Source organism: Salmo salar, chromosome ssa14 (genome assembly GCF_905237065.1).
Source record: "Salmo salar chromosome ssa14, Ssal_v3.1, whole genome shotgun sequence".
NCBI lineage: Eukaryota > Metazoa > Chordata > Actinopteri > Salmoniformes > Salmonidae > Salmo > Salmo salar.
This window is the reverse complement of record NC_059455.1, coordinates 59113936-59138987: the sequence shown is the minus strand read 5'-3', so window position 1 is coordinate 59138987 and position 25052 is coordinate 59113936. Positions and strand designations below refer to the sequence as shown.

Genomic DNA, 25052 nt, shown 5'->3' with positions numbered 1-25052 from the left:
AAGACATCCTAAAAAATGTATCGTGGGGGTATGTCGGGGGCTGAAAGACGGATATGAATTGCTTATTAAGGTAATTCATTAATGTGTAGGGACTAGGTCATTTCAATGGAAAAATTAGGTGGTGTTGTCATCATAACTACATCACTGTTATCAGTAATACTGAACAGCTTCCGCCACAACCACTATTCCTATTTCTACAACTCAGCAAGAGCCATGAATAGGGCAGTGTATAGGCAATTAGCCACCTACGCCGATAAGCCTACACAGTGAGCCACTTACATACACAGTCCGCTGTTGTAAAGAAAGCAATACATACAATGGCTCTGCTTTTCAATCGATCAGATAAGACTAAAACAAGCATGTAAGCCACTTTGAGTCTCTCAGAGGCCTGATTCAGCCCTGATTCCCCAAGGCACAGCACTGTGTCTTAAAGTGCCTGGCCTGCCTCCATGGGCAGTTACTGTTGTGTTCCCCCTATTACTAGTGTGCCCAGCGGGTGTGAGATCCACAGCCAGGAGAGCGGCGGAGCGGAGAGCTGCAGGGTGGCCCCAGACACCACAGCTTCATATTTTCCGCCAGACGTGGAATGCCGGAGCACTGACTGACTGCAGAACAGAGGAAGGCTCTGGCAATTACTGTCCCACTGCAGTCCACAGCCAAGCCTTTCTCCGTGAGACAATCTCAGGTCCAGCCTGGAGGGGGGGGGGAGGTGTTTGTGAGCAAGCGACACAGAGATAAAGAATAAAAAAATATATTGTGTGTGTGTGTCTATGTCTGTGTATCTGTCTGTGTGTGTGTTTGTGTGTAGGAAAGAGCGAGACAAAGAGATGTAAGAGAAAAGGTAGTAAAACAAAGAGCCAGAGAAAGTGAGGGATAAGATGAGGTCTGATGCAGATATATTTCCACTAGGCTTGGGCAATATCCAGATTATCATACCTTCATACCGACCTTGTAACATCCCGGGATATTCGGTAATACTGGCAGTGAACACAAGGGGAGCTATTTTCAAACCACACAGAGCCTCTAAGATCCGAAGATTAATTAACAATGCTAACAAGTAAATATAAAATCACATAGTGAATGCTAAATAAATGCTACCGAGCGCATTGCGAACATTTTATACAGTCTCTGAACGAAACTATTTTCAGGACAAAAATACCAGCTCATGAACACAATTTTACCTACTGATGCTGCACGCACAAAACAAATATTAGACAGCAAGGATCTTGATCCAGGAGGGGATTCTCTGCTGTTACCAAGCAAATCTTGATTTTGCAAGAAGCTAAGCACTTAGCTAGATAGCTAACTAGCTACTAAATTAGCAAACCAAATGCACAACTGCAGAGCATTTAGCACATTTTAAGATGGTTAACTTAATAATTATAAGATATCTAGCTGGCAAACATTTTGTTGTGCATTCCATACTTTAACTAGATCACCTGGTGTGTGCTGCACAACAGTGAGTGACTCACAAGACTCCGGTCTCTCGTTGTTGTGTGCTTGTAAACAAACACCATGTGACTGAGGACTACTGGCAAGCTTCATAATGAAAAATTATGTGACTGGTGAAATGAAGAACGCAATCTTCCTTATCTCCTAATGTATTGCACAAGTCTACTGCACAGTGGTGCAGCGGTCTAAGGCACTGCATCGCAGTGCTAAAGGCGTCACTAAAGACTCTGGTTCGATCCCGGGCTGTATCACAACCGGCTGTGATTGGGAGTCCCATAGAGCAACATACAATTGGCCCAGCATCGTCCAGGTTAGGGTTTGGCCGGGGTAGGCCGTCATTGTAAAATAAGAATTTGTTCTTAACTGACTTGCATATTTAAATAAAGGTTAAATAAAAATAAAAAATAAAATACAAATAATAATGGCGCCAGAGGGGATTGGCTGCTGTTTTACGGGCTCCTAACCAACTGTGCTATTTTGTTCGTTTTTTCGCATTGTTTGTAACTTATCTTGTACATAAAGTTGCTACTACCGTCTCTCATGACCGAAAAGAGCTTCTGGACATCAGAACAGCGATTACTCACCTTGAACTGACAAAGATTTTTTCTTTAATGAGTCCGACACAAAGGATATACTGCTCTCCGGAGACCAGGGACAAATCCCTGTCATTTGCGTGAAGAAAAGGCAGAGATACAGAGGGAGAAGGTCGGGGTGCCTTGTGTCATGACGTTGGCCTGTGGGTAAGGTTTATGACCCCCCCCATAAATACCTTTCTCCCTTCCCCTCTCTGACCCTACTGAAGGACTGCTGTCCTGAAGGACTGCTGTCCTGTTAAATATAGAGAGTCTGGTAACATCAAACAAATGGGGAAAGGAACCATATTTTGGTAATAAAACCAGTTGGAAATATGCTTCGGAACGTAATGAGTATGGATGTCAGTTCGGTTGTCATCTGAGACATTATGATTGATGACAGGACGACATAAACTGTACCTGGGAAAGTATACACCCTCTAGTTATCAGAGTCACATGGAATTGTTATGCAATTGAAATGTTTGATATTGAAATTGTTTGTTAGGAGATTAAATGTAATTTTAGCTTCCAAATGAGAGAATTGGGTTTTCATAAGGAAAGTGCCCTGCTTGATCAGTGGCCCACCCCTGTGAAGAGACAGGGGTTATAAACGATGAAACACCTCCTTCCCCCTCTCCACTATATAAGCCTTTGATGAAAAGATAACCAGTGGTTCCAGTACGTGAGGTCTGCAGCCTCTACGTTAGAAGGACACATGTCAAGTACAGAACTAAGCCAACCTCGGCGTGAGCTTTGGTGGCGAATGGTATGAACTTTGAGCTTATTCACTACAGAAGTGATACTTCCTAGCCGTTGAGTTAGCAGCGGCCGCTGTAGACGGGGGCTAGGAAAGGACGGACGACGGATCCAGTCTAACAGACGGACGAAGATACCACCACGTATCCAATTTACCACCAGAGACATTCTTCCGAGGACAGGAAGATCTGTTGGCCAACCCGGCCAGCATCTACGACCAATCTACCGAAGCGCAGCTCAGAGTAAATATTTATTGCATTTTCCTTTTCCAAATGGGCGGTAATTTAGAATGCATAAGATAATGTATTTACGATAGCATAGCTGCTGTTTCTTCGTTCCTAAGTCTTCCCGCTCTTTCATTCAAGCCCAACCCCCTTTCCTTTGTGTAACCAGCCATGATACAGGTTCCGTCCACCAGGACGTTTTCTGTATGACATCATTTGTATTCTGTGTATATGTAATTCTGTGTGATTAGTTTAGGTATTTAGTAAATAAATAATTAAACCCAATTTTGTATTGCTGATTCAACTTGTTAGCCAGGGTTCGTGAAGATAGCCAAGAATTTACAACTTTCATTATGAGACTGAAAATAAGATAAGGGTTAATATTGACTGCTATCGATGTAAAATATGACTAAGTATTTTAAGAGTTTATTCGGAAGATAACGGCTCTATAAACGTTCTTCCGTGGTGCCCCGACTTTCTAGTTAATCACATTTACATGATTAGCTTAATCAGGTAATATTAATTACAGAGAAAGGATTTTATAGGTTAGCATGTCATATCACTTAATCCGGCATAGCCAAAGACACGACACTTGTTAGGATTCGTAGGCGATTGAGTAAATCGCCATTACCCTCGGTTGTAATGGCCAACGTGCATTCACTGGAAAACAAACTTGATGATCTACGGTCGAGACTGTCCTAACAACGGGACATTTAAAACTGAAATATCTTATGTTTCACCGAGTCGTGGCTGAACGACGACACGGATAATATAGAGCTGGCTGGGGTTTCTGTGCATTGGCAGGAAAGAGTAGCTACGTCTGGTAAGACGAGGGGCTGGGTGTGTGTCTATTTGTTAATAACAGCTGGTGCGCGATGTCTAATATTAAAGAAGTCGAGGTTTTGCTCGCCTGATGTAGAGTACCTCATGATAAGCTGGGGACCACACTATCGACCAAGAGAGTTCTCATCTATATTATTTGTAGCCGTCTATTTACCACCACAAACCGATGCTGGCACTAAGACCACACTCAACGAGCTGTATAAGGCCATAAGAAAACAAGAACGTATTCATCCAGAAGTGGCGCTCCTAGTGGTCGGGGACTTTAATGCAGGCAACAACTGTTCTGGATGACTATGCGATCACACTCTCCATAGCCGATGTGAGTAAGACCTTTAAACAGGTCAACATTCACAAAGACGCGGGGCCAGACGGATTACCAGTGCATGTACTCAGAGCATGCGCGGAACAACTGGCAAGTGTCTTCACTGACATTGGCAATCTCTCCTTTACTGAGTCTGTAACACCTACATGTTTCAAGCAGACCACCATAGTCCCTGTGCCCAAGAATGCGAAGGTAACCTGCCTAAATGACTACCGCCCCGTAGCACTCACGTTGTTAGCCGTGAAGTGCTTTGAAAGGCTGGTCATGGCTCACATCAACACCATCATCCCGGAAACCCTAGAGCCACTCCAATTCGGATACTGCCCCAACATATCCACAGATGACGCAATCTCAATTGCACTCCACACTGCCCTTTCCTACCAAGACAAAAGGAACACCTATGTGAGAATGTTGTTCATTGACTACAGCTCAGCATTCAACACCATAGGGCCCACAAAGCTCATCACTAAGCTAAGGACCCTGGGACTAAACACCTCCCTCTGCAACTGGATCCTGGACATCCTGACATGCTGCCACCAGGTGGTAAGGGTAGGCAACAACACATCTGCTACGCTGATCCTCAACAGTGGGGCCCCTCAGGGGTGTGTGCTTAGTCCTCTCCTGTACTCCCTGTTCACCCACGACTGCGTGGGCAAGCACGACTCCAACACCATCATTAAGTTTGCTGACAACACAACAGTGGTAGTCCTGATCACCGACAACGATGAAACAGCCTATAGTGAGGAGGTCAGAGACCTGGCAGGGTGGTGCCAAGACAACAACCTCTCCCTCAATGTGAGCAAGACAAAGGAGATGATTGTGGACTACAGGAAAACGTCGATTCCATTACAGCCCCGTCGATTCGTGTCGAGGCTTTCAAGTTCCTTGGTGTCCACATCACCAACGAACTATCAGGGTCTAAACACACCAAGACACTCGTGAGGAGGGCACAACAACACCTTTTCCCCCTCAGGAGACTGAAAAGATTTGGCATGGGTCCCCAGATCCTCAAAAGTTCTACAGCTGCACCATCGAGAGCATCCTGACCGGTTGCATCACCGCCTGGTATGGCAACTGCTCGAGGTAAGGTGCTACAGTGGGTAGTGCATACGGCCCAATACATCACTGGGGCCAAGCTTCCTGCCATCCAGGACCTATATACCATCCATATATATACCCTCGTTATTGTTATGTAATTTTATTGTGTTACATTTTATTTTTTACTTCAGTTTATTTAATAAATATTTTTCTTGGAACTGCATTGCTGGTTCAGTTCTTGTAAGTAAGCATTTCACGGTCAGGTCTACTACACCTGTTGTATTCAGCACGTGACAAATAAAATTACATTTGATTTGAAATATTATATTTCAAGGAAATAGTTTCAACGGTACTGAAAAACCATCCCGTGGTTATTTCCAAATACCCCGGTATACGGTATATACGGTATACTGCCCAAGCCTAGTTTCCACTGTCCTTCATCTCATAAATGCCAGCCAGCAGGCACTAAAATAAATAGACTTGCCAAAAGACCCATGTGAGAAAGGAGAAACATTGCCATGCTGTTACCAAAGGAAGTCTAGGGGAAAAGGGGGACATAGAAGATGACCGCTGTTGGATCAGGATGAATGACCATCCAAGGTCCAGTGTGTGCATGTGTGTGTGTGTGTGTGTGTGTGTGTGTGTGTGTGTGTGTGTGTGTGTGTGTGTGTTGTGCGTGCTTGTGAGAGGTCCAGTAGCATTTCCAAAAATACCTGTAAGCGTGACCTCTGTGTGTTCCCACACACCCCATTTCCAGCTCTAATGGCAGACCAGCTCTATTTCGGGCCACTGTCAGGTTTAATCTCTCTGTCGTAGGTGTCCTGGGACAAACTGGGGTGGCGGACGACGGTGACAATGACATTCGGTTGGGAGCCGGAACAGATGCCCAGTTTTCCCACCACACAGGATGTGGGACATACAGACATTAGACACAAACAAGCAGCCTAAAGGTCAGCGTGGAGCAAGCTGTGTCAGCCAAGTTATATTTGTCCACTTCCCAATATATACTCATTTTAAGCCAACATGGTCTCATTCGAATACGTCAAAATAGTGACATTTCACCATTGTAGTTCAACGTAACATAAGTTGAAAAATGTGTTAGTGTATATGTCACTTATATTTCTTATTTGTCACTATATAATGGCATATTAGTTAGGCTATATGTCTGTTCAAATAGTGCGATGATGGTGCTCTACAGTTGAGGGGGTGAATACTAAGTACCGTATCTTCAACGCACTATACCCTATACACATATGAGTTTCAGAAAAAGCGACTTCATTTACCAAATGCTCTTCATCAAACTCCCTGACCTAACAAAATGGATGGCTAGTGGGAGGCGGAGGGGAGTAGAGTACTGAGCCATGGAATGCACGTATCCAGAATACCAAAATTATCACAGATGCCAAGGCCATACTACCCTCCTCAGCAATCTCAAATCTTCAGTCTGTAAGACAGGCCATGGCCCCGGGCTATGAGTCCTGTGACCTAACTATGGAGCAGCTCAACATAATTAGGGTTCATTGTCAACAAGCCGTAACAGTAGGTCCCTGGGTTCAAACTTTTGAATAATTCTTCATGTCCAGAGCGGTGGTGTTCCATGATTAATGTGTATCTCACAAATCTAGCCAAATAAGGAAATATTATGCTTAAACTGTTACTACAGTTTGCACCTATCCAACATTTGCAAACATATTGCCATCATTCCAAATAAGCTGAAGGGTTCTCAGTTTTGCTTATAATAAAGAATTATTATACACAAACTGGCTATAATTTCTAATGGGGCAAAAACAGTGAATTTCACATAAATCCCGAAACGAGCATTTGGCTCCAACAATAATATTGTGTGCATAGAACTGCATCCAGAAACAAGCTGAGTAGGGAGGGATGATGAGAAGGAATGTCTATAATGTGAGGAGGGGAGGGTGGATGAGAGAGGATGAGAGATGAGTAAGATCAATCCAGAGAACAGCTGGGGTGGGTTGAGCATGGTCAAGTCCAGGAGACCATCTTACAACCAAGGTCATCCTTTGATCTCCACAGGCAGAGAAAAGGCCCCTAAACTTTGGGCCGGCTGGAAGGATTCTAAACTCTGGGTTGTCTCTCTCTCTCTCTTTCTCACTTTATGCTCCTTTTCTGTCCCCTGTCTCTTGCCCTCTATTTCTATCTTGATCTGTACACCCCTCTCTCTTCCTCTCACTCTCTCTCTTTCTTTCTACCTCCCCCTCCCTCCTTTCCTCTTTGTCTATCGCTCTTTATTCTCCCTCCGTCTCTCTCCACATTAGACTTGGATGAGTGGAGAACAAAGTCCATCATTACCACAAACGCCTAAAACCCCTCAGAGCTAAAGCATCCCTCTCCTCTAAACAAATTTTGAAGACTATTATTATTGCCGTAGTGCAGTCGCTGAATACATTTCATTGCTTTGCGACAGTCTCAGAGAGAGAGAGCTAGAGAGAGAGAGAGAGAGAGAGAGAGATTTTTCCTCACCGTCGGCTATGCGCACAGTGACGGTGATTGATATAGTTCAGTGGCAAAACAAACAATGCGTGGCAAATCCAGATGATTGTCTGTGGGTGAGATAAGAGTCTAATGAGAAAATGCACGTCGGGGGGGAAATTTATCCTTCATAGAGAATCTGTGATTTACTGGGGATTTTAATAACTTCCTGTGTCTCCCTGGTTTAATGGTGAGACATGCAAGCAAGCCAGAGGGTTTACCCTACGGGAACAGATTCCATTAAGATGCAATATCTTTCTCGAAAGTGTATTTCCACACTCTTAAAGGATCATGGAGGATAATTCTTATCCATTGCTCTGCATATCAGAAATGATGATAGTGTTGCTGTGAAATAATGCAATCACGACTGAGAAACATAAAAATATAGTTTATATTGGTTAAAAAACTAAGGATAATGATAAAAAATTATATACAATACACAATAAAATTCAGTTTCGTTAAAAAACTAATTGCAGAACAATGCCAGGTCAACCTACATCCCACATACATCAAACACGTGCTTATGTACATCCCTTAGATTGTCTGACACTGCTTTGCAATCCAGAAGCACAAACCTCCATCCTGCTCAGCTCTGTAACGTGTTAAGTACAATCTATCGCCAGAAGAGAAAATTGGACATCAGACAGGCCGCTTATTAGCCAGGGGAGTGTGGGAGGGATCTGAGAAATTAACATGGATTACTCAAGTATGACTGACAGTTTCAGAAGGGCTTTTATGACTTACCAAGTGATTTGGGACATCCCTGAATTCAGCGAGGGATGTTTAATACTGTGCGCTGTCTCTGCTATATCTTGGCATCAGAGCGCCTTGGCTGAGGCTGGTCGGACGGCTAGGGAGGGAGCTTTGCCTGCAGCCCCGGCGGGCCAGGCCCCATTGTTCTGCTAAGAATGATGGGATTTGTAGTTCGGCCAACATCGGGCCAACATTCTGACTGTCTATTGGCCCCGGTTGCGCTTTTGGAGAGGGAGGAGAGGGAGGCTTGCCAGGGGTAGCCCCTGGTTCTCTGGCATCTGGTGGGTCTGCGGTGGGCGAGTGGGTATGGAGGCTTCACCAAACCAAAGGCCTGGGTGTCATCGGAATCCCTCACGAACAAGAGAAGTAAATCAGAGAAAATTGGGGAGTAGGAAAGGATTTTCCAAATGCAACCACATTCATATGTGGAGATGTTTAACATGGGAAAGCACTGCTGTTGCATGGGAAAGCACTGCTGTTGCATGGGAAAGCACTGCTGTTGCATGGGAAAGCACTGCTGTTGCATGGGAAAGCACTGCTGTTGCATGGGAAAGCACTGCTACCTGCAGTCGTCGGGAGGAACACAGATTTAGTCGTCAGTTGTTTGGTATAAAAGATACAGTAAGGGAAAAAAGTATTTGATCCCCTGCTGATTTTGTACGTTTGCCCACTGACAAAGAAATCATCAGTCTATAATTTTAATGGTAGGTTTATTTGAACAGTGAGAGACAGAATAACAACAAAAAAATCCTGAAAAACGCATGTAAAAAATTGTATAAAATGATTTGCATTTTAATGAGGGAAACAAGTATTTGACCCCTCTGCAAAACATAACTTAGTACTTGGTGGTAAAACCCTTGTTGGCAATCACAGAGGTCAGACGTTTCTTGTAGTTGGCCACCAGGTTTGCACACATCTCAGGAGGGATTTTGTCCCACTCCTCTTTGCAGATCTTCTCCAAGTCATTAAGGTTTCGAGGCTGACGTTTGGCAACTCGAACCTTCAGCTCCCTCCACAGATTTTCTATGGGATTAAGGTCTGGAGACTGGCTAGGCCACTCCAGGACCTTAATGTGCTTCTTCTTGAGCCACTCCTTTGTTGCCTTGGCCGTGTGTTTTGGGTCATTGTCATGCTGGAATACCCATCCACGACCCATTTTCAATGCCCTGGCTGAGGGAAGGAGGTTCTCACCCAAGGTTTGACGGTACATGGCCCTGTCCATCGTCCCTTTGATGCAGTGAAAGCATAATGTTTCCACCTCCTTGTTTGACGGTGGGTATGGTGTTCTTGGGGTCATAGGCAGCATTCCTCCTCCTCCAAACACGGCGAGTTCAGTTGATGCCAAAGAGCTCCATTTTGGTCTCATCTGACCACAACACTTTCACCCAGTTGTCCTCTGAATCATTCAGATGTTAATTGGCAAACTTCAGACGGGCATGTATATGTGCTTTCTTGAGCAGGGGGACCTTGCGGGTGCTGCAGCATTTCAATCCTTCACTCCCTTTAAGAGTGTGCTCCTAATCTCAGCTCGTTACCTGTATAAAAGACACCTGGGAGCCAGAAATCTTTCTCATTGAGAGGGGGTCAAATACTTATTTCCCTCATTAAAATGCAAATCAATTTATAACATTTTTAACATGAGTTTTTCTGGATTTTTTTGTTGTTATTCTGTCTCTCACTGTTCAAATAAACCTACCATTAAAATTATAGACTGATCATTTCTTTGTCAGTGGGCAAACGTACAAAATCAGCAGGGGATCAAATACTTTTTTTCCCTCACTGTACATAGAGAGATACATCCAAGAGAGAGCCTGGGAGGACACTGTGGTTTGCAGAGGAATAATGAAAACAGACAGAGGGGATGGAAAAGGACTGTGAGAAAGAGGAGCAGGAAAGGGCAAGTACATTTTGCATGTTTCCGTTTGGGTTCTGTCTCCCAGGACCATCACCACTTCCTGATGTGATTTCCATAATTTATAGAGCTTCTATTGGGCAATTGGAGCTGACTTTCAACCGTGCAGCCATGTTGGCTCTACACTCAGAAAAGACAAGAACAAAGGGAGATAAAGGATGAAGGGATAAAGCGAGATTTATAATCAGTCTGGACTTGATCTTGGTTTGTCTGTATCCATGTGACTACGGAAGTTATCATCGAGCAATGTCAGTCTTAGCAACTCCTTTTTCTTCTTTTATTCCCAAAATAAATCTAGAAACACCCTCACTGTGCTGATCAAGCAAAGCAAGCTGTCATTTGACTGTTCCCTACGACGCTCCAATTCCAAGAACAAAGAGCAACAATAGGTTGAAGTAGCATTGTATTTTTAATCGAATCAGTTCATTCTTCTTGCTGACACGAGATGAGCAGTATGAGATCTGTCCACCTGCCAGAATGGAACGAGGTGTAATGCATCTTCATTTTGAAACGGGTGTCAATGATAAGCCGTTTGAATGCATTGCATGAGAAGGACCTAATCGGATAGGCTCGCACCGCTAGGAGGATGAAATCATTTTCATCTGCTCTGCCTCTGACTTTCCAAATGCTCTTGTTCACCCCCGTAAATCACAATGCATCTACAGTTCCAGTGGGAAGTTTACATACACCTTAGCCAAATACATTTTCACTCAGTTTTTCACAATTCCTGACATTTAATCCTCGTAAAAATTCCCTGTCTTATTAGTTAGGATCACCACTTTATTTTAAGAATGTGAAATGTCAGAATAATAGTAGAGAGAATGATTTATTTCAGCTTTTATTTCTTTCTGACCCACATTCCAAGTGGGTCAGAAGCTTACATACACTCAATTAGTATTTGGTAACATTGCCTTTATATTGTTTAACTTAGGTCAAACATTTCGAGTAGCCTTCCACAAGCTTCCCACAAGAAGTTGGGTGAATTTTGGCCCATTCCTCCTAAAACAGCTGGTGTAACTGAGTCAGGTTTGTAGGCCTCCTTGCTCGCACACGTTTTTTTCCGTTCTGCCCACAAATGTTCTATGGGATTGAGGTCAGGGCTTTGTGATGGCCACTCCAATACCTTGACTTTGTTGTCCTTAAGCTATTTTGCCACAACTTATGCTTGCGGTCATTGTCCATTTGGAAATGTTTACTTCCTGACTGATGTCTCGAGATGTTGCTTCAATATATCCACATAATTTTCATCCCTCATCTATTTTGTGAAGTGCACCAGGCCCTCCTGGCAGCAAAGCATCCCCTCAACATGATGCTGCCACCCCCATGCTTCACGTTTGGGATGGTGTTCTTCAGCTTGTAAGCCTCCCCTTTTTCCTCCAAACATAACAATAGTCTTTATGGCCAAACAGTTATTTTTTTGTTTCATCAGACCAGAGGACATTTCTCCAAAAAGTACAATCTTTGTCCCCATGTGCAGTTGCAAACCATAGTCCGGCTTTTTTATGGCGGTTTTGAAGCAGTGGCTTCTTCCTTGCTGAGCGGCCTTTCAGGTTATGTCGATAGAGGACTCGTTTTACTATGGATATAAATACTTTTGTACCTGTTTCCTCCAGCATCTTCACAAGGTCCTTTGCTGTTGTTCTGGGATTGATTTGCACTTTTCGCACCAAAGTACGTTCATCTCTAGGAGACAGAACGTGTCTCCTTCCTGAGCGGTATGACGGCTGCGTGGTCCCATGGTGTTTATACTTGCGTACTATTGTTTGTACAGATGAACGTGGTACCGTCAGGTGTTTGGAAATTGCTCCCAAGGATGAACCAGACTTGTGGAGGTCTACAAAAAAAAATCTGAGTTCTTGGCTGATTTCTTTTGATTTTCTCATGATGTCAAGCAAGGAGGCACTGAGTTTAAATGTACACCTCCAATTGACTCAAATTATGTCAATTAGCCTATCAGAAGCTTCTAAAGCCATGACATCATTTTCTGGAATTTTCCAAGCTTTTTAAAGGCACAGTCAACTTAGTGTATGTAAACTTCGGACCCACTGGAAATGTGATACAGTGAATTATAAGTGAAATAATCTGTCTGTAAACAATTGTTGGAAAATTACTTGTGTCATGCACAAAGTAGATGTCCTAACCGACTTGCCAAAACTATAGTTTGTTAACAAGAAATTTGTGGAGTGGTTGAAAAACGAGTTTTAATGACTCCAACCTCAGTGTATGTAAACTTCCAACTTCAACTGTATATTGGGTCTCACTCTCACTATGTTCTACAACTTTAGCGACATTTCAAAAAAAAAACTTTTGTTTACACTAAACAGAAACTGAAAAACAAGGGTGTTGTTTTCATAAACTATCCTTCAAACTAGCTCTCCTGCGAGCATGTGTGAGGGTGTGTGTGTGTGCGTGTGTATGTGTTTTGAGTTGAGTTGAACGGGAGCGTTGACTGCCGCATTGCACAGAATACCTAAACAGCTGTGGTCCCCATTCGGAGCGATTGATCATGTTGATCAAACAAGGGGAGAGCTGACTGCTCCAATCCACATCTCATCTCACACACAGGATTTAGCAACACATAGGAAAATAAATTAATCAGTATGGTAAAAGTTTAGTATCACCTTATTGAATTGAAATAAAACGAGCTAACGTCACTTTGTTCGAAAATATTTAGTAACTAGTGTAGTTACTGTGTAGTTAGGTAACATTTGCTTTGTTTTCCTATATGGTAACTGTACAACTTAATGTACAGTATATGACCTCCTTCTGCATTTCATATGTGCAATGTCATTCCCTGCGTCTGCACCACACATCTCCAGCTCTGTACTTGCCTTATCTTGGAATCACGGACTTCCTGCCCATGTGGCAACCTGCTTATTTCCCTATGGCCCCTTGACATTAACTGATGATCTGTAGCTGACTTCCGGATATTTACTTCCTCCTATGGGACACAGGGTGACAATTCTATATCCTCTCACACCTGAGTAGAAAAGCCATAACTGGTGGCGGTGCCCGTGCCCCATCTCTCTATCTGACTAAATATGATGGAGTGGCCAAGCAGGCAATTCAGAGGCTTGTCAAAATGTCGGCCAGAGGGAACTCTAGCAAGCTGAGGACATTGAGAGAGGACTGTGTACCTTGTGTTTCTGGGTTGTGTTAAATGGTGATATGAAAGAAAAAGGAGGTCATTAGCATTATGTAGATGCTGACACTGCACATTCAGGTCAGGATGAGGGGTTTTGTGTGTGTGTGTGTGTGTGTGTGTGTGTGTGTGTGTGTGTGTGTGTGTGTGTGTGTGTGTGTGTGTGTGTGTGTGTGTGCACACGCATGTGTGGGCGAGTGCGTGCGTGTGTGAGTGACTGTCTTGGGTACAGTGTGAGAAGGCTAGTCACGTCCGTCTGACACACACACGCACACACACACACACACACACATACACTAGGCTAGCATGCTGAGCATGTGTTGAGGGGCACCGGGGGGAGCCCCTGAGCTGTCAGAACAGGATTGATGCAGAGGCTGCCCTGAATAGCAACAGGCTCAGGGGAAATACTAGCAGCACCACGACACAACAGTTACAAAAAGTTACACTGTGGCCTTCACAACACGCTACACTAAGCTAACGCTAGGCTACGCTATCGCTAGGCTATGCTAGTGCTGTGGCCTTCATAAAACCGCTAGGCTACGCTACGCTGTGGGCCTCACAGAACACAACACCATGCTACGCTATGCTAATGCTACGCTAGTGCTGTGGCCTTCACAGGCCTGAGGAGGAGGATCTACTTTGCCTCACAAAAGAGGCCAGGCGCTCTGAGCTCTGCTCTCTGGGGACCTGCAGCCTGAACATTTGAGTTTGATGTTTAGAAGCATGTTGTTGAGGGATCTCTGTTTGGCAGACAGTGTCAACATGGACAAGGTTTTGATAGAAAAAGACAGTACATTTCAATCTCTATACACAGAGAGGCACAGACTATAGGGAAAGAGGGATACCTAGTCAGTTGTCCAACTGAATGTATTCAACTGAAATGTGTCTTCCGCATTTAACCCAACCCCTCTGAATCAGAGAGGTGCGGCGTGCTGCCTTAATCAACATCCACGTCTTCGGCGCCCAGGGAACAGTGCTTTGCTCAGGGGTAGAACGACAGATATTTATCTTGTCAGCTCAGGGATTTGATCCAGCAACCTTCCGGTTACTGGCTCTAACCACTAGGCTACCTGCCACCCCATACTGTAGCTAACAAGGTAAACACAACAGTGACTGGATGAATCAGTCTATCAATAGCACCAGTGTCCAAGGGAAATTAGCTCTTATCAACAACAATAACAAAATTAGACGTTGTAATCAAACGTCACTGTGCAAGAGGAGACCATCAAATTACAGCAATTTAACCGAACACTTCAGATTATGACAATTTCAATTTGATTACGTTTTATGACATACAAAGACTGATTTCTAGCTGATCGCTGAAAATCTTGTCCGTTGGCACTTTTCCTTAGAATCTATAAACCATAATAGTTTCCCCCCAAGCACCTGGGAGGGGACACTTAAAGGGGAAGGTCAGTGTGATACTATCACTTTAAAGGTTTCCCATTACATCCCAGCCCAATATACGCCCATGCCTTTAATGGCTAGTGGGATAGCCTATGCAGTGGGCTCAGTGGATTACGAGCAATTTAAAAAATGGGGACAGTACTGTAATGGACTATATTCTAAGGGCAGTCCATGCTGTGTCCCCGTGGAAACCCTCTTGCACTCAGCTCCCTTTTGAAATGAACAGGGGTCTTAGTGCACCACTGCACCTGGCCTGAAAACTGCTGAGGCAGCCCACTCTTGTATTCCCTCTCCTTTCTCTCTCTCACTCCCTCTCTCTGGGTCCCGTTGGCAGGTTGGCTGCAGGAAAGGCAGCTCTTAAGTAGATTTCGGAGCAGCAGAGGCCCGCAGTGTGAATATTAAGAGCGCTTCGGCTTCCCTAGAAGCTCCTGAGTCAGACAGTCGGCGATAGCCAGGCAGGCCCTTTTTGAATGGGAGGAGAGTACTAGCAAGAGAGCTAGCGACAACGCTCCGTGTCGGAAGTGCAATTGTACACAATCTATCAAGGAGTGGAAAGCTGAAATTAACATAACTGAATGGGGACGGAGTGTTTCGGAGGTAGGGAGAGTGGGTTTCTCTGTGAAAATGAGTGATTTTCAGGTGGGAGGATGTGAGAGGAATGTTTAAGCAGAGAGGGAAGTCTTCTTACCTGGAATGCCTGGTGGGGTTTTCAGGTATTTCCCATTGAAATGCTGTATCACCACTTCACATTTCTCCGTGGACTCCATCCTGTAGCAAAAAGAAAAGGACATGGATAGATTAATACAACAGGGGGCATTACACATGATGAAGACATAAAACCTGCTATAAAACATACAATACAGTCCTTTCACATCTACATTTGACATTTTAGTCATTTAGCAGACGCTCTAATCCAGAAGTGTAGTCAGGACATATATTTTCGTTGTGTCACACGTCCTAGCCTAGGTATCTGTTCTTTAACCAGGCAGTATACATTGCATTCGGAAAGTATTCAGACCCCTTGCCTTATTCCACATTTTGTTACATTACAACCTTATTCTAAAATGGATTAAATCGTTTTTTTTCGTTATCAATCTACACACAATACCCCATAATGACAAAGCAAAAACAGGTTTTTAGAAATGTTTGCAAATGTATTCAAACTTACACTTAAATATCACATTTACATAAGAATTTCAGACCCTTTTACTCAGTACTTTGTTGAAGCACCTTTGGCAGCGATAACAGCATTGAGTCTTCTTGGTTATGATGCTACAAGCTTGGCACACCTATATTTGGGGAGTTTCTCCCATTCTTCTCTGCAGATCCTCTCATGCTCTGTCAGGTTGGATGGGGAGCGTCGCTGCACAGCTATTTTCAGGTCTCTCCAGAGATGTTCGATCGGGGTTCAAGTATGGGCTCTGACTGGGCCACTCAAGGTCCATTCAGAGACCAGAGAATCTTGTGTCTCATTGTCTGAGAGTCCTTTAGGTTCCATTTGGCAAACTCCAAGCGGGTTGTCTTTTACTGAGGAGTGGCTTCCGTCTGGCAACTCTACCATAAAGGCCTGATTGGTTGAAGCTGCAGAGATGTTTGTCCATCTGGAAGGTTCTCCCATCTCCACAGAGGAATTCTGGAGCTCTGAAGAGTGACCGTCGGGTTCTTGGTCACCTCCCTGACCAAGGCCCTTCTCCCCCGATTACTCAGTTTGGCTGTGCAGCCAGCTGAGTTCTAGGAAGAGTCTTGGTGGTTATAAACTTCATCCATTTAAGAATGATGGAGGACACTGTGTTCTTGGGGACCTTCAATGCTGTTGGTACCCTTCCCCAGATCTGTACCTCGACACAATCCTGTCTCGGAGCTCTACAGACAATTGCTTTGACCACATGGCTTGGTTTTTGCTCTGACATGCACTGTCAACGGTGGAACCTTATATAGACAAGTATTTGCCTTCACAAATCATGTCCAAACAAATTAATTTACCACAGGTGGACTCCAAGTTGTAGAAACATCTCAAGGATGATCAATGGAAACAGGATGCACCTGAGCTCAATTTCAAGTCTCATAGAAAAGGGTCTGAATACTTATGTAAATAAGGTATCTGTTTTTTATTTGTAATACATTTTATACCTTTTTTTGTCATTATGGGGTATTGTGTATAGATTGTTATTTTATTTAATACATTTTAGAATAAGGCTGTAACATACAAAATGTGGAAAAAGGGAAGGGGTCTGAATACTTTCCCAATGCACTGTATAGCCTACTCAAGTGCCTTACCCGAATACAACTATTACAAATAATGAATACCTAAAGCATAACATATACTATATATAGTATAGTACGTTTAAGTATGCATGGAACATTTTCTATGTTGAACCAATTTAGATTCGAGGCCCTATGACAACACGTATTGTTTTCCTTGGCTCACAGCTGAGTGCTTACAGCATGTGGCTTAGTCATTTTATGACGAGGCAAATTGAGGAAGTACACCCGTGATTTACAGTGATATCCGAATTCTCCTGGGCTAATTGAGGAAAGTGCGTGGAGCGAGCCGTAATGGGACATGAGAGACTGGAGAGAGTGCTGACTGCCTGCGTGTCATGGAACAGGAAGGGTGGAGTTACGAAGGGAGGGGAGTCACAACTGTGACTCATCTCATGTACAGAGAACAAAGTAAGATCATATTAAACCCTCGCCTCCCTCCCTTCCTTCCTTCCTCCGCCCGACTCAGACCACTGATCAACTAAATATGTACGTACCAGGAAGGGGTCTATGATCTATCTCTCACTCTATATCACTTACTAGCTTACCCTTCCCCTGTATCATCCTCCATCCTTTACTTTCTGTCATGCTCTCTCGTACTTCTCTTTTTCTGTTTCATCCTTCTTTTCTTTTCTTTCTCTCTCCCTTTTCTTTCACCCTCTTTTCCATACCCATCGACCTCTCTTCTTTACCCTCCATATTTGTCATATGCCTTTCTTTCTGTCATCCATCTCTTTTCCTCCCATTCCCCTCCTCTTACCTATTTTTTACTCTCCATCTTTCTCACCTGTCTTTCTTTCTCATCTGTCTTCATCCCTGTTACCCTCCCCCCTCGCTCTCTCTCTGGCAGTGGGTCCTGTAGTGTAAGTGGATCAGGTCCCTCTGTCTCATTGAGGCAGTATGAGTCAACGGAGCCCTTTTCAGAGTGACTGGCCTTGAACGGCCTGCCATGCACACATTCACCTACCGCTGCTGCCAGTGATCCAATGGGGCGCACACGTCCCAGACACACACACTAACACAATTACACACACTCTCAGTTCAGCCCCTCCCTCCTTCTATTCACAATGATAGAGAGGCCCCAAATGAGAGGAAAGAATCTGCATAGAGCAGAGGTAACCTCTCTCTTTTACGCAATTCTAAATAAACCCATCGCCCTACCATAGGCACTGTGTGGACTTGAATTTACTTTATACTATATGCAATATGGTAATGAACTTCTGTCACAAGTGAAACTAGTGGTTGATTTGTAATTGGGAAAATGTATCCCTCCTGTGAGCAATTGGATCAGACCCAGACTGATAACTACTCTTTACTACCTACTCTGTTTCTCTCCATCCTCTTTCTCTACCTCTTTCCGTTCTCTTTCTCCCTCCCTCTATTAAAACCTGTTCTCTCTCTCTTTTCTACCTTTTTATCATTCTTTCTCTCATCTCCCTTCTTCCCCCCCTTTATCTCTTTCAGGTCTGATGAGCTCCCGACAGCCACCCGTCCTCTTCCTGGGTGCTCTGCCTCTGCTCTGCTCGGCGTGAAGCAGGGAGCCCTGCATGATGGCTAAAGACATCAGGTGGTCTTGTCCACAGTGATTAGCGGCGAAGCCCCCAGTAATGGGCTCTGATAACAGTAATGGAGGAGTGCAGAAACACTTAGCATGGTTTACTCTCTCTAATGCCCCTCTGTCCCTCAACATCTGTGGACTAGAGGCTGGGGCCTTCTATCTCAACACCCAATGAGTCTAAAATGGATGGGACCGTATGGGACTATTTAGTGCACCGCTTTAGACCAGAGCCCAGGGAATATATGAACTATGTAGGTGGTAGGGTACCATTTCGGACGCACCCTTGCCACTCTCTTTCTTTTCTGTTTCTCCCCATTTGAACAGGTGGCCTGTGACAGCCGTGTGTGTACGTTCGTGCGTGTATACGTCCATGTTAGTCTGTGGGAGTCTGCCTGCCTGTCCTTCTGTAACCCGCTGTAATAGAGTGGGGAATAGGAGTGGACTGCAGCACGGGCTGAATAAGAGAATTCCCTGCAAGATGGTGTTGTTGTTCTCATCAACACCTTCCTCTGGGTAAACAAGCCGGGAGTGTTGTTGTGTTGTGTTGGGGGGGGATGAGAGCAGTGTGGAGGATGAGGAGGACGTAAATGACTTTGAAGGGATAGCAGGGTCAACTCTCAAGTTTTTACAGGAGGAAAATATAGCCTCAAACAGCTGGATGCTATGCAGACAGAAGTATGTACAACGTGTGTATGTGTGTGTCTTTTTCTCTCTCCCACACGCATCCAAACCCACAGGCGGGCAGGCGGGCACTACCCTTCAGGCTTCCTAACACTTGTCAAGGGAGTGCGTGCGCTCCAGCAGGTATACCTGGCGAAGCCGACCCCTCTGCTGACCCCGTTGGCGTCCCGCAGTATCCGCGTGGAGATGACGTGACCGAAGGGCTTCAGCATGTTCTCCAGCTCCTGCTCATCCATGGACACCGGCAGGTTGGAGATGTACAGGTTAGTAGGGTCCTGCTCCTGTTGCTGTGGAGGGAGAGCGCGATTCAGATTTAGATTCCTGAAAAACGTGATTGTCTCAACATTTGGTAATTCGGCGTAAGGATGATACAGCAACAACGATACACAAGAACAGATACACAGAGAGCGAGAGAGAGAGAGAGAGAGAGAGAGAGAGAGAGAGAGAGAGAGAGACAGAGAGAGAGAGAGAGAGAGAGAGAGAGAGAGAGAGAGAGAGAGAGAGAGAGAGAGAGAGAGAGAGAGAGAGACAGAGAGAGAGACAGAGAGAGACAGAGAGAGACAGAGAGAGAGAGAGAGAGAGAGAGAGAGAGAGAGAGAGAGAGAGAGAGAGAGAGAGAGAGAGAGAGAGAGAGAGAGAGAGACAGAGAAAGAATGCGTTAGTTATGCTTTAAATATGTACAACCAGTGCCTTGCGAGCTGTCACGAAACAACTTTCGTCACAGGCAACTCTGTGTGAACTCAGATACAGCTTGGTCTCCGCGATGATGACAATCACATTCACACACGCAGTCAGAGCACGCTTTGCTATGCTTGTCTATGCACGCAGTGTGCGTGGTCACGCATACTGTATCTGTGCGATGGAATCTGTGTATGTGGGTAATACTGTATGTGTGTGACAGCATATGTCCAGTAATCTATGCATGCCAGCGCGTGTGTGTGTGTGTGTGTGTGTGTGTGTGTGTGTGTGTGTGTGTGTGTGTGTGTGTGTGTGTGTGTGTGTGTGTGTGTGTGTGTGTGTGTGTGTGTGTGTGTGTGTGTGTGTGTGTGTGTGTGTGTGTGTGTGTGTGTGTGTGTGTGTGCCAGGGAATGTAGGATAGGATAGGAAAAAACTTTAATGTTCCAGAGGTGGAAAATGTATTTAGACACTATACATTACACATTCAACATAATACATACAGTGCCTGCAGAAGGTATTGACACACCTTTTTCTACATTTTGTTGTGCTACAGCCTGAATTTACAATGTATTAAATTGAGATTTTGTAGCACTGATCTATACACAATAACCCATAATGTCAAAGTGGAATTTTGTTCTTAGAACCTTAAAGAAATGAATGAAAAATGTAAAGCTGAAATGTCTTGTGTCAATAAAGTATTCAACCTCTTTGTTATGGCAAGCCTAAATAAGCTCAGGAGTAAAAATGTGCTTAACAAATCGCATAATAAGTTACATGGACTCATTCAGTGTTCAATAATAGTGGTTTAGGTTTAACAAGGTTTAACATGATTTTTGAATGACTACCCCATCTCTTTACCCCAACTCATCACTGAGTACGACTTCATATTTTCAAGCATGGTGGTGGCTGCATCATGTTATGGGTATGCTTGTCATCGACATGGACTAGGGAGATTTTTTGGATAAAAACAAACGGAATACAGCTATAAGCACAGGCATAATCCTACAGGAAAACCTGGATCAGTCTTTTTCCATCAGACACTGGTAGATGGATTAACCTTTCAGCAGGACAATAACCTAAAACACAAGGCCAAATCTACACGGGAGTTGCTTACCAAGACAACATTAAATGTTCCTGAGTGGCCTTGTTACAGTTTTAACTTAACCTTTTACTGCAGTGGACTAAATCAGGGTCACACAGAGTGATTCTTGATAGTCTTAAACAAATCTACTTTGAAACAAAAGTATACATCTCATAGGGTTACAAAAAGAAGACACCTCTACTATGTCAGCTATAGAGTTGAAATGTAATCAATTTAGAGTTTGCATCCCAATATTACACTTGATATACAGTTGAAGTCGGAAGTTTACATACACTGAGGTTGGAGTCACTAAAACTAGTTTTTCAACCACTCCACAAACTTCTTGCTAACAAACTATAGATTTGGCAAGTCGGTTAGGACATCTACTTTGTGCATGACACAAGTCATTTTTCCAACAATTGTTTACAGACAGATTATTTCACTTATAATCCACTGTATCACAATTCCAGTGGGTCAGAAGTTTACATACACTAAGTTGACTGTGCCTTTAAACAGCTTAGAAAATTCCAGAAAATGATGTCATGGCTTTAGAAGCTTCTGATAGGCTAGTTGACATAATTTGAGTCAATTGGAGGTGTACCTGTGAATGTATTTCAAGGCCTACCTTCAAACTCTGTGCCTCTTTGCTTGGCAACATGGGAAAATCAAAAGAAATCAGCCAAGACCTCAGAAGAAAAATTGTAGACCTCCACAAGTCTGGTTCATCCTTGGGAGCAATTTCCAAATGCCTGAAGGTACCACGTTCATCTGCACAAACTATAGTACGCAAGTATAAACACCATGGGACCATGCAGTCATCATAACGCTCAGGAAGGAGATGCGTTCTGTCTTCTAGAGATGAACGTACTTTGGTGTGAAAACTGCAAATCAATCCCAGAACAACAGCAAAGGACTTTGTGAAGATGCTGGAGAAAACAGGTACAAAAGTATCTATATCCACAGTAAAACGAGTCCTATATCGACATAACCTGAAAGGCCGCTCAGCAAGGAAGAAGACACCACTTCAAAACCTCCATAAAAAAGCCAGACTACGGTTTGCAACTGCACATGGGGACAAAGATCGTACTTTTTGGAGAAATGTCCTATGGTCTGATGAAACAAAAATAGAACTGTTTGGCCATAATGACATCGTTATGTTTGGAGTAAAAAGGGGGAGGCTTGCAAACTGAAGAACAACATCCCAACTGTGAAGCACAGGGGGGCAGCATCATGTTGTGGGGGTGCTTTGCTGCAGGAGGGACTGGTGCACTTCACAAAATAGATGGCATCATGAGAGAGGAAAATTATGTGGATATAGAAGCAACATCTCAAGACATCAGTCAGGAAGTTAAAGCTTGGTTACAACTGGGTCTTCCAAATGGACAATGACCCCAAGCATACTTCCAAAGTTGTGGCAAAATGGCTTAAGGACAACAAAGTCAAGGTATTGGAGTGGCCATCAGAAAGCCCTGACCTCAATCCTATAGAAAATGTGTGGGCAGAATTGAAAAAGCGTGTGCAAGCAAGGAGGTCTACAAACCTGACTCAGTTACACCAGCTCTGTCAGGAAGAATGGGCCAAAATTCACTCAACTTACTGTGGGAAGCTTGTAGAAGGCTATCCGAAACGTTTGACCCAAGTTAAACAATTTAAAGGCATTGATACCAAATACTAATTGAGTGTATGTAAACTTCTGACCCACTGGGTATGTGTTGAAAGAAATAAAAGCTGAAATAAATCAATCAATCTCTCTACTATTATTCTGACATTTCACATTCTTAAAATAAAGTGGTGATCCTAACTGACCTAAGACAGGGAATGTTTACTCTGATTAAATGTCAGGAATTGTGAAAAACTGAGTTTAAATGTATTTGGCTAAGGTGTATGTAAACTTCCGACTTCAACAGAAGACTGAAATATAACAAAACTGTTTGACATAGAAACACCAGCTTTTCAAAGTAAAAAAAAAAAAATGTATTTTCATAATAGTAATGAAAAATATGAATAACATTCCACCCATGAGGCCAAAGAGGGCACGTTTGGTCACTGACTGCAGGAAAGGGCTACATCAGCTTGAAAATGGCTGTCTCGCAATCATCAACAATCAACTTGACAGCGCTTAAGGAATTTGAAAAACAGTAATGGGCATATATTGGACAATCCAGGTGTGTAAAGCTCTTAGAGACTTATCCAAAAAGACTCGCATCTGTAATCGCTGCCAAAGTTGCTTCTACAAAGTATTGACAAAGGCGTGTGAATACTTACAGTGTGTAAATTAGATATTTCACTTTGTCATTATCGGGTATTGTGTGTAATGCATTTTGAATTCAGGCTGTAACACAAAAAAAAGGGTATGAATACTTTGTGCATGTACACATGTATGCGTGCGTGTATGTATGTGTACACCAGTGAGTGTGTATGTGTTCACTAACTTGTGGTCTGTAGCGCCTGAGGGTTCTAGCTAGCGGGGGCACAGCTGGCGGGGCAGCGCCAGGGAGAGAGGGTGGCAGCAGGCCAGCAGCGTCTCTCCAATATGGCCAGTCTGGACAACAACCAGCACATCTCATCACACCCTTTAGCCCGCCGTACTCAGGGCCACACTGGAGTACAAGCAGCCATGGCAAGGCTTACATTTTAACAGCAGCATCTTCTATTCTCCTGAATGGGAGCAAGCTGTGCTGTGGTACAGCTAGCAGGCAAACAGGTTAGCTAGCAGCCCTGAGGGCTAACACCTAGACATGATACTTCACTTTACCAGCAGCCTCTTCCCATTACCTTAATGGGAGCAGGCTGTGTTGTGCTGCTAGCAGGCTAACAAGCTAGCACAGGCTAACAACCCTGAGGGCTAACACCTATACATTTACATTTTAGTAATTTAGCAGACACTCCTACCCAGAACAACCCACAGGAGCAAGTAGGGTTAAGTGCCTTGCTCATGGGCACATTGGCATATTGTTTTACCTAGTCTGCTTGGGTTTTTGAACCAGCTACCTTTCGGTTACTGGCCCAACGCTCTTAACAGTTAGGCTACCTGCCGCCCAATACATGATACTTCACTTTAGCCACAGAGAGGAATGACAAAACCCGACTCAGACATCAACAGACATGACCGTTTCAAAATGGCCTCTTTCAGATGTAGAGGGAACAAACTGTGACTGATGAGGATCGTAAAAATGTCCGGTGCAGATGTTTAGCCACTCCTCAGTGCTTCTTCCCTGTCCCTTTTTTGCTTAGTCCCTCTCTCTTTTAGCTTCTTCCCTCTCTCTTTTAGCTTCTTCCCTCTCTCTTTTAACTTCTTCCCTCTCTCTTTTAGCTTCTTCCCTCTCTCTTTTAGCTTCTTCCCTCTCTCTTTTAACTTCTTCCCTCTCTCTTTTAGCTTCTTCCCTCTCTCTTTTAGCTTCTTCCCTCTCTCTTTTAGCTTCTTCCCTCTCTCTTTTAACTTCTTCCCTCTCTCTTTTAGCTTCTTCCCTCTCTCTTTTAGCTTCTTCCCTCTCTCTTTTTGCTTCCTCCCTCTTTTTTTGTTATCGATAGAGAGCAGAGGAAGTATCTCGGATGTTTTGTTCCATCCGACTGTCGGTCCTTTCTCTGATTAAGTGTCTTATCGAACAGGACATGTAGGATCTGATTAAAGCCCATCATGGACAAAACCCATGCTGGAAAAACAGGAAAACATTGGTCTTCTAACCAGGAACTCAATTTGCTAAAGTATGTTTTACATTGTTTCCAGTAAATTCATGAGTTATTGGGGGGTTCAACTTAATGTAGGTAGTACAAAATGGGCTTCCAACTCTTAATTAAAAGAGATTTCTATACCATTCTATTCCATAACAGTCCATTGATTTCCAGAAGGCCAGTATTCCGAATTATGTCAGATA

The 25052-nt window shown here is 43.8% G+C and overlaps 1 protein-coding gene across 1 annotated transcript in view; it reads right to left on the bottom strand.

Moving 5' to 3' along the window:
• LOC106570076 (RNA-binding motif, single-stranded-interacting protein 3) overlaps positions 1 to 25052 on the bottom strand; it is a 226843-nt gene that overhangs the window by 66613 nt on the left and 135178 nt on the right. Inside the window, exons 5-6 of the mRNA XM_014142038.2 lie at positions 19548 to 19705; positions 15606 to 15685 (exon numbers count right to left, since the gene is read on the bottom strand). Of these exons, the coding sequence (XP_013997513.1) occupies positions 15606 to 15685; positions 19548 to 19705 (238 nt within the window). The remainder of the gene's footprint in view (positions 1 to 15605; positions 15686 to 19547; positions 19706 to 25052) is intronic.